This window comes from Trypanosoma rangeli (assembly GCF_003719475.1).
Source record: "Trypanosoma rangeli strain AM80 chromosome Unknown Tra_15.4_contig_00072, whole genome shotgun sequence".
Classification (NCBI taxonomy): Eukaryota; Euglenozoa; class Kinetoplastea; order Trypanosomatida; family Trypanosomatidae; genus Trypanosoma; species Trypanosoma rangeli.
The window spans coordinates 42,441-51,845 of record NW_021705818.1 but is presented as its reverse complement, the minus strand read 5'-3'; the positions used below and the strand labels follow the sequence as shown (position 1 = coordinate 51,845).

Genomic DNA, 9,405 nt, shown 5'->3' with positions numbered 1-9,405 from the left:
ACCCGCCAGGACCCGCGGCCGATCTCCTTCGCGTGACGACTCGGCGCGGTGTGGAGAAGCATCGCGTGATGCCTGCACTGGAGCCACGCCGCCCGCAGCTGACGCAAAACACACAAAACAAACAGACTTTCCCCTTTTCCTTCCTCTTCAGACCCCCAACTCGCTCGTCACAGACAGCAAACATAACACCCGCACTAGGCAAAAACACAGAAAGAGAGAGCGAGAGAGAAAGCAGAAGCAGGCAGTGCATACCAAGCGGGTTCCATGCCGGCGATTTCACCACCTACACAAACGCGCAGAAGCAGATGCCCACATTCCTCTTCGTTGACATAGGATTTCACATCCCAGCTCCCGTGGTGGTGTTTACCCCCCGCCCCGCCCACCAGTTTTCTCTCTTTCCCGCCCTTACAACACACACCTTTGCTCCTCCCTCCCTTGCGTTTCTGTACGTGCTGCCGCTCCCCCCCACCCCCACCGCCACCGTCGGTCTCTACGTGGAGGCGCACGGAGAGATACTAAATACGTTTTTCTCACGCTGCGTTTGTGTGCGTGTGCGGGTTCATGTCCGCTCAGGGGCGGGCGGGAACAACTCATCAAACGCCGCGGTAAAAGAGGTCTGGTAGTGGAGCGCAAAGTACGGCGCCTGGGTCCGCAGGGCCGCCCCACCCACGCCGGTCGCCAGCAGCACAACATTCCAAAGCAGCTGCATTGGGAAGGCAGGCGCAAGGCCAAGCGCGCCCCGCAGACGTAAGAAGCCCTCACGCGACACCGTAGGTGGGCAGTCCACCTCCACCCGGCCAAAGCCGCCGTAGAAGAGTGTGGTGAGCTTCGGCTCCACCTCCTCCGCGGAGGTGGAGAACCGCGCAAACGCCGTACTTCGGCTACTCTCGCGGTTAAATGTTTCCTGAATACATGTGCGTGGCAAATCGCCTTCAGCAAACATCATCTTCACAAAGAAACGCGGGTAGCTGCCGCGGAGGGAAGACACAAAAAAGCGAAACTCTACCGCCTGACCTGTGGGACCCAGCACGCGGCTACAAATGGCACACTTCCGCTCGTCGTCCCAGACATGCTGATGAACATCGGAAAAGGTGACGTGGTGCAGCAGGAACAGGTACATCAGCGTATCAGAAAGGGAATGACACAGACAGCACTCTGTGCCAGCAGCAGCAGAAGCAGCGGTGACGATTAAAGCGCTGTCAGATGAAGCTACTGCAGGCAAAGCCTGGGGAGTGTCGAAGGAAAGAGACGAGGACGAGGACGACGATAACGAGGCCGCGACAGGGAAAAAAACGCCCAAGTGGATGTCGCCCATTTCTCCCACGTCGACGTCTTCGTCACCGCCGGTGAGGAAGAACGATGTCGACTGCAGCTCCGCCTGTGGAAGCAAACCCCGCTTCGTGGAGATGTCTGGACGCAGTGACGGGTGACAGCACTCCCACGCATACACCAAGGCGCTAACAAACTCCCCAAGCGCGGCCTCCTGCTCCAGCAGTGTTCCCTCGCGGCGATGCGGCGGTGACAGGCCGACCTCAAACCCAAAGAGGCGTATCACGTGGAGACCGTCAATCATGGGGCGACGCCCCGTCGCCACCCCCAACGACGCCGCGTTGTCGAGAAAAAACAGGGCCTTTTGCAGGCGCAGCGAATGACTGCCCTGCGTTGCACGTCGCACACCCGCAGTTGCAGCGGATGCGTTCCCCACCTCCGCACCTTTCCCATAGACAGGGGCGTCGCTTGTCTCGCGCGTGGGCAATAAGAGATGATACGCTAAAGCTGCAAAGTCCACGGGCGCCGCCGCACGCAGGAGCAGCGGCCCAATACACAGCCCAATATGTGTGACGCTACCCTCCGAATCGTCGTGTTCTTCCACAATCGTCACGCCGCCGCCACCACCGCACTTATGTCTGGATAGACGCGGCAACGCCTGGTTTGGGGCTGACACGAGCGACACCACATGGCCCCAGCACCCCGCATCAGATGGGGCAAAGGCAGAGGACACGGGTTGGACGTAGCTGCGGAAACACGCGCTGACGCGTTGGATCCACACATTTTGCCAGTACGTCTCGTTCTGAGCCAGGGCGGCGAAAGAAGAGGAGAGCGTTGCCACCGTCCGTAGCGTGGCGGGGGTGGGAAGAAAGGAGAGGATGAGCTGCAAGACGTCAAGCGGAAGCCGCGAGAGCGACGGCTTCTGGTGCGTTCCATTGGCCACATTGATCCCGACTCTCGTCATGATACATGCAAGTATGTTAGCTTTGGGCTTGGGTCCGTGCGTGTGTATGTGTATGTAGAAGATGACGGTGCCGCAGCCTCCCCACTCGCTTTCCTCTCGCTCAACGAACAGAATCAAACAATTTAACGAACAAATAATCAATCAAATAGGTGACTGCTTTGGCCCAAGTAACACAGCGGCCAAATATACGCAGAAAGAGAGAGTGAAAGAGTGAGAGAAAGAGAGTGAGAGACACTCAGACAGACAAGCCAAGGCAGGCGGGGGGCATACAACGCAAAGTTGAAGCCATAAATAAATAAGTTAAAAATAATACAATAAACCCAATCAATCACCGTTTCTATTGACCATCCTTCTTATTCTTCCTTTATGAAGAGCGCAGCTGCTCCACAAGTTTCTCCCAACCCGCAAGACTACCCTTGCCGCGATAGCCGTACTTTGACATCCCTCCCCTCCCCTCCAGCGCCGTGCAGACATCCGGCGCCAACGCTTCCACCCGGCTGGGCGGTCCAACAATCAGAAACTGCCCACTCTTCGCCCCCGCTGTTTTGCTCGCCGCTGAAGGGGTGCCCCACGCAAACACCGCCACGCAGTCGGGACACGCCCACTGTATCCCGTCACGCAGAAGATTAAAGAAATCCATATCGACGTCATCACGGCGGTACGTCACAATACCACCACCATCGCCGCCCTGCGCCACGGAAACCTTCGCTTCGGCAATAAGCTTTTGAAGCTCAGCCCTCCCAAAGTCAAGAGTCAAGTTTTTGAGTCGTTTCTCCATGTCGACAAACTCTCTCCCCTTACGTGCAGCCTCGGCTAGAAAGTTCTCCGGCCGTATGCCACCCATCTGTTTCATGAGCTCCTTCTCACGGAAGTACATCTCCCCGTAGTGCCGACGCAGGCGATCACCCGTGATGAAGTAAAGTTTCAGTGTCTCACCCTTCGTCTCCTGGTGAAGCAGTTTTATCATATGCAGCCGCCCCAGGTTATCAACATGCGTGCCACAGCACGTGCAACAATCAATGTCTTCCAGCGTGATGATGCGAACGGCTCCTGTGACGTCGTCCGGAATTTTGTGCCACTTCCGAGGTGTTTTGTGCGACTCCGCCTCCTGTTGCAACACCTGCTCATACGCCTCCTTGCTCGCGTAGACGTCGCAGCGCACGGTGATGGCCCTGGCGATGGCGTCGTTGCAGAGATCCTCAATGCGGGCAACCACGGCCGGATGCAGTCTGTTTCCCGTCGGGAGGACGATGAAGCAATATGGGTGGGTGAGGGACCACGACACCGTGGGCAGCTGGCACTCCGGCAGACTCTCCATCACCCCCGAGAGCAGGTGCTGCGCGGTGTGGTGCTGCATGTGGTCGAGGCGGCGTGGCCAGTCCACCCGCACCTTTACCTCCTCTCCCACCTCCAGCGGGGACGGCGTCGAGAGGACGCAGGTCTCACCGCGGCGCTGCACATTCCGCACCGGCACCTCCTCTGCGCCCCCACGAATAATTGTGCCGTAGTCGCACGGTTGACCACCGCCCTCCGGGAAAAGGACGGAGTCCGTGAGAACAACATTGTAGCTGGGGCTCTTCTCTGTTGAATGGTTGCCGCCTTTACGACCATCGGACTTCTTCAGGGCAACCGCCTCGCAGGACACGATGCGGGCGCGAAGCTCGCGAAGAAATGGGTTCTTTTGGCAGGCGAGCTCCCCGACGCGGACAAAGGCGGGAACAGCAGACATTTGAGGCAGCGTGTACTTCCCCTCCCCCCGTTAAGAGAATCTGCGTCCTTCCTCTCTCCCCCTCCCTACTTCGGTGTGTTCGCAACAACGGCCCTCCGCTTAGCGTCTCCGACCGTTTTTTATTATTTTTATTTTTTGTATTGTTATGTGCGCGTGGTTTGTTTCCTTTCCAACCTTGTTGCCTCAGAGAGACACATGCACCAAGAGAAACAAACGAGAAACAACAGGGAGGAAGACCAAGTAGAGACAATTACCGAGGACACCTGGTAGGCGCACAAAGACATCATATTATACATTGTATACATATGCACTGCACAATATACCTCAATGCTACTCCCCCGCACACGCCGCCAAGCAAAAGGGAGAAGGGAGCCGGGACACGAGAAAAGTGTGCGGGGGAGAGATACCTAATCCTGCAGTTTTTTTCGCTGCTCCGCCGATTCCTCCGCCTGCGAGAGCATCTTCGTGAGACGCCGCTCCCGCTGCGTCTCAAAGTATTCCTTTCGTTGTGCGTTAAACTTCTTGTCGCCGCGTTCGTGGTTCTTGACGAACACCTCGTTAATGCAGGCACAAAACTGCTCCTTCAGTGGCGCACACATGTTAAACAGCTGCATCACCTTGTTCTTGTCGCGGCAGATGAAGTAGTCCTGGATCACCGTACGACACATCGGGTAGTCGCTAAGCCGTGGGTGGCACGAGATCCCGCGCAGGAAAAAGTTGTCGCTATACTCGTCACTACGCTTCACGTACGGGTAGTACTCCGCCCGAAGGCGCCAGTACTCAAAGTTGCGCAGCACGTACACGTTTTTCCGCCACGTCTGCCGTGCCGAGATGTACGCATGCATCTTCTCCTCGTGCGCCGCGTCGACGGTCTGTTGGTGGTCACGCGGAAGCAGCCCGTGCCGCACACGCGAGCTTGTCTGATCACTAAACTTGCGCAGCTCCTCAACAGCATCCTTTGAGAGGAACTCCTGCCGCTTCCGTTCGACCGCATCGGTAGTCTTTGCGTCCATTTTTCCCCCTCTTCGCCTTCTTCTTTGCCTCTCCCTGCGCTTGCAAACCCGTCGGGAACGCGTTCCGTGGACACACGCATGTTGCAAAGGAAGGCACAGAAGTTCACGTGCGTCGCAAGCGCAAGCATCCCCCACAACAAAACCCAATAAAAAAGAAAAAAGAAAAAGAAAATTAAGGGAAAGGCTGGGCGGAAGAGCGTGCCAAGCGCGGTAGAGACAATGCAGTGTGTGTGTGTGTGTGTGATGAGAAAAACAATGCAGATGTGAGTGTAGTCTCCTCTATCCATCCATCCGCTGTTGTTTTTCTCTTTTCATTGCTGCTCTTGTTTCAGTCTTTTACTCAAAGGAATTTTATTCCGTTACTTCACTTTTTTGTGTCGTGCTTGTCCTCTTCTTCTCCTTCCTGTTCAGCAGCAGGGGAGGGTGCGGGCGAGCACGGTGAGCGCCAGCGGTGGTGCCGCCGCCCCGCACGGCGCCTCGCCGCAGAGGTAGAACAGCAGGTGGGCCCCCAACTCCCGCGTCGGCTCCGTGCAGCGAGGCAGCACCCCGTCCAGCGTCACGGAAGCGCCGGGCGTCGCCGCATCGGGCACGCGGATCTCAAAGAGCGACGGCAGAGAGATGCGAAGTTGCGCCGCCGCGTCCTCACCGGATGTGGTGGGGCTCTGCAGCAGGGGATGTCCGCCGCTCGCCAGCCTCCAGAGCGGCCGCAGGAAAGCAGTGACGACGCCGTCCACAACTGCCGTGTCGGTCTTGCCGCGAAGGGAGAAAAGAAGCCGCGGCACCGCCAATACCGCCTCAGCAAGAAAGCGCAGGCCCTGCTTCGACGCCGCGGCGGCCTGGGAGGCGAGAAGCACGGCAAGCACGTCAGCCGCCAGCAACGCAGCCTCTCCCCATGAGCAACCGTCTGTGCCGCCAACGGCCCGCATGGCAGCCTGCATCATCGGCGGCGCAAGGAACATAAAGCGCGGAAGCAGAGCGCCTGGAAATTGCACAAATGCTGCCCGAAGCGTTCGCAATGGGCCTAGAAGTAGCGTGGCCACCTCGCTTTCACCCCCACCACATGGGTGGCGCCCTAACAACGCCGACGATGTCGCCCCCTTCGCTGGACGGAAAGCGGCGGACAAGAAGTCCCGCACCAACTGACACGCATCACTCATAGCATCCGCCACTGGCAGGCAGGCGTCAGCGATGGCGTTCGCCAGCACCATGCGTGTCTTGCTGTGACTGTGCCCCCCACTATGCTCATGCACCGCCGCCCCCAGCGTCAACTCATGCATTGTAAAGGGCATTTTAACGGTGAAAAGGTGACGGATGAGTTGCATGTGTCGCTTACTCAGTAGCGACTGCACACGTAGGTACATGGTGATGCAGGCGAAGGCGCGGGCAATCGCGGTGGCCCGCTGCACCCGCTCGGCATCACGGAAGATGGTAGTCCGCATCTCCATTAACTCCTTCCACTCCGTGCTCCACTTCGGGGTGCATTCCTCAAAGAGCTCAAGGATGCGTTGCGGTGTGGCGTCTGCGTTTTCCACCTCCTTCTCCCCCTGCTGGGAAATAAAAAAATCCATTCCAACGCATGCCACATTCTCACGTTGTTGCAACATCGTTTCAAGAATGTCTGGCACCACGTGAATCATCTTCATTGTGTTCGCGCCAGTACTGGAGCCACTAGTACCCTGCAGGAGAACCGCTGAGACACGACCCACCATCTTTACCCATGCATCGGACTCACGCAGGACAGCACGGACGCCATGCGGAGAGGCCTGCAGGATGAGATGCAGCAACTCAATGCCGGAGCGCCGCACGGAGGTCATGGCGTGCGTCAGCGTCACATCCACCACGCGCAGCACCGCCCGAGTTCGATCTGTGTCACACGTCACCCTGGCACCATTGGCTGGCACCGTGAGCCTACACGGCACGACCTCACCCCTGTCGTCGTCCGTCCCATGGCCACGCGACGCCGACGCCGACACCGGAGGAAGAAGGATAATTTTCAACGTGGCAAGCGCCGCGCGTCGAACGTCGCCGTCCGTGTCAGACATCGCGTCCAGCGCACTCGTAAAGGCAGACAAAATCTCAATTGGACTTAACAACGCCGCATCGCTGAGGTCAGTCACGGCGGTAGATGAGATCTGGGCAATGACGTGCAGCGCCTCGTAGTTCGCCGCAATGGCCCTCACTAGTGACATGAAGCCAGCGCCTCGAAACGACTTCTTATAATGCCGCGTATTTGAGAGTTGTTCCTTGAAGTCACGGTGCAGCTTCTCGGAGGACACCGCGGCCAGCTGCTGATGCTCCTCGTCACGGCGCGGTCGCTTCTGCCGCCTCTGCTCGGGATCCGCTGCGGCCCCGGCGTCCTCCTCAGGGTTTACATAAGCAATTGCCGAGGGCGTCGTGACCCGCAGCGTCCGCGCATGCACCTCCGCACGGGTCGCCGTGGCGGGCGCAAGTTTCTTTCGTCCCACCTTCTGCTTGCGCGTCTGGAAGGCGTCGTCGCCCTTCCGAGCCTTTGCCTTCACCCGCACCATCTGTCGTCCCTCTCCTACTGCCTGCTCTCCACAGCAAAAGCGGCCGCTCGTCCCACTTCTTCCTACCTTCCCTTGCTTGCTCTTCGTCGTGGTTGCACCCACCGGAACCTCGGCAACGGAAACATGGGCGAGAATAGAGGCACAGCAAAGGCTAGATGCCCACAGGGGCAGACGGAAACCACCCACGCCCGATGACACTCCCTCACCCAGTCAGTCAAGGCAACTAAAACATAAAGCGGAAAAAATATATCATAATAACCGCGACGAAATCAGCAGTGTGTGTGTGCGTGTGTGTGGAGCTGCGTAACACACATACACACACATTTGCACTTCGCTTTGGGCCGCGCCTCAGCGCCCAACTCGCCCCGCAGCCACGGACACCCAAAACATAACCGAGTGGGCGGGCGACAAGGCGTCCGGAACGATACTGCGTCTCAGTTGCGTGCATGCAGCACAGCGAGGTCCCCCTTCCGCTTCAAGGTGACGCACGCTTCTTCTCCCCGTCCCCTTTGGTTGACAGAAAACAACAACCCACAATTAACATTTCCCTTTCTATTAAATAAGGCAGCACAGGTCAAGTCCTATCCTATATATTCTGGAAGGTGAGAAAGTTCTGTGCACGTCCGACGACTAGGCACCAGTTACCATCGTCTTTGCTCACGCCATTTTCTCGGAAAGGCTTCTGTCTCACAGTGACACGAATGAATACATCTAAATGACCGCCTTTTCTTAATTTGCAGCGGTGTGCTATGACTCATTTTGCGGTGATGGCGTCTTCCCCTTCTCCTCCTCCTCCTTGAGCGGCAGAACAGTGACTACGGGCAAGGGGTACTGTTGCGGTGGTAGGTGGCAGCACACTCTCTGCGGAGCAAACTCCTCCTCTCGTGACTCATCCAGCGGAATCATTTTCCCATCCGGCCCCAGTATGCCTATGACCTGCGGCACTTCAGTCTCCGTCTTACTGTTCATCCGCGGGACGCAAAAAACAAAACAAAAACAAGAAGGGTTGTGCTCTTAGGCTTCCCTTGCGACGTTGCGGGGCACTTGTATTTGCCGCAGCCGCGCACTTCACTTTTGCAGTCTGGGGACAGAGAGAAGTGACACAGGAGGCAGCATTTGTGTTCCGTGGCCGTGCAGAACACACGGGCACCTTTGTATAGAGGAGGGATTAAAGGGGAGAAAAGGGGAGGGTAATGAAGGGGAGGCGCAGTTAACCACCAGCCCTCACCGCTTCCGCCGTCTCTCCGCCCACAGCTGGTATATGAAAACATCAAAACACGAGATGAATAATTTTTTTTTCTGCACCGCCAACGTTCCTCTCCCTCAGCCTCAGTAACCACGCACGTTGTTTTGTTCTACGCTCCTCAGTTCCTTCCCTTTTCTGTGGCGTTTGCCCCGGTCAGCTCCAGGAAACGTTACAGCAGCCAGCATTAGGGAACTAACAACCAACACGCGACGGTACAACAAACCAAAAAAAAAAACATAATACAACCCCACATGAAGAAGACGTCAACAACAAAACCACACACACACACACACACACACACACACAATAAAAAGGAAAAATACGCGTCTGCGTGATGGTTTCTCCCTCCCCACTCCTGCAAAATGAGAACGTCCCACAAGGGGGGACAGCAGCCTGGTTCCTTGCACCCAACACTCACAGATACCCCCTTAAAAAAGTTCAAAATTTATGTGTAGTGTAACAGGCTGTCGTTATCAACTCATGCAGCGGACGTCTTTGTCTGCGTCCCCCGCTTCACGTGCAGGGCAGTAAAAGAAGGAGGACTTTAGTGACTGTGATGGTTGGTAGAGCTGCCCTCGCCGCCTTCTCCACTGCAGCATCGTTTGGGAAACCAACGTCGTGTAGTCCACAGTAAAGGAGACAAAAAAAAAAAAAAA

The 9,405-nt window shown here is 56.9% G+C and overlaps 4 protein-coding genes and 1 pseudogene across 4 annotated transcripts, besides 7 other annotated features; all 5 read right to left on the bottom strand.

Moving 5' to 3' along the window:
* Positions 1-208: 208 nt before the first annotated feature.
* Positions 209-236: a microsatellite.
* A 323-nt stretch (positions 237-559) lies between these two features.
* TraAM80_02966 (uncharacterized protein) lies at positions 560-2,233 on the bottom strand (the record flags this gene model as incomplete). Its single annotated transcript, XM_029379951.1, has 1 exon — positions 560-2,233. The coding sequence occupies one exon, from the start codon at positions 2,231-2,233 to the stop codon at positions 560-562; it is 1,674 nt and encodes a 557-aa protein (XP_029240167.1).
* Positions 2,234-2,424: 191 nt separating this feature from the next.
* Positions 2,425-2,465: a microsatellite.
* A 132-nt stretch (positions 2,466-2,597) lies between these two features.
* TraAM80_02965 (alanyl-tRNA synthetase) lies at positions 2,598-3,962 on the bottom strand (the record flags this gene model as incomplete). The annotated part of the gene is made up of 1 exon (XM_029379950.1): positions 2,598-3,962. The coding sequence occupies one exon, from the start codon at positions 3,960-3,962 to the stop codon at positions 2,598-2,600; it is 1,365 nt and encodes a 454-aa protein (XP_029240166.1).
* An 85-nt stretch (positions 3,963-4,047) lies between these two features.
* On the bottom strand, positions 4,048-4,250 carry TraAM80_02964 (hypothetical protein; annotated as a pseudogene).
* A 119-nt stretch (positions 4,251-4,369) lies between these two features.
* TraAM80_02963 (uncharacterized protein) lies at positions 4,370-4,975 on the bottom strand (the record flags this gene model as incomplete). Its single annotated transcript, XM_029379949.1, has 1 exon — positions 4,370-4,975. The coding sequence occupies one exon, from the start codon at positions 4,973-4,975 to the stop codon at positions 4,370-4,372; it is 606 nt and encodes a 201-aa protein (XP_029240165.1).
* Positions 4,976-5,120: 145 nt separating this feature from the next.
* Positions 5,121-5,147: a microsatellite.
* A 52-nt stretch (positions 5,148-5,199) lies between these two features.
* Positions 5,200-5,218: a microsatellite.
* Positions 5,219-5,382: 164 nt separating this feature from the next.
* Positions 5,383-7,503, bottom strand: TraAM80_02962 (uncharacterized protein; the record flags this gene model as incomplete). The annotated part of the gene is made up of 1 exon (XM_029379948.1): positions 5,383-7,503. One exon carries the CDS (start codon positions 7,501-7,503, stop codon positions 5,383-5,385), a length of 2,121 nt encoding a protein of 706 aa, XP_029240164.1.
* A 275-nt stretch (positions 7,504-7,778) lies between these two features.
* Positions 7,779-7,799: a microsatellite.
* Positions 7,800-8,276: 477 nt separating this feature from the next.
* Positions 8,277-8,300: a microsatellite.
* Positions 8,301-9,025: 725 nt separating this feature from the next.
* Positions 9,026-9,055: a microsatellite.
* Between the last annotated feature and the right edge of the window lie 350 nt (positions 9,056-9,405).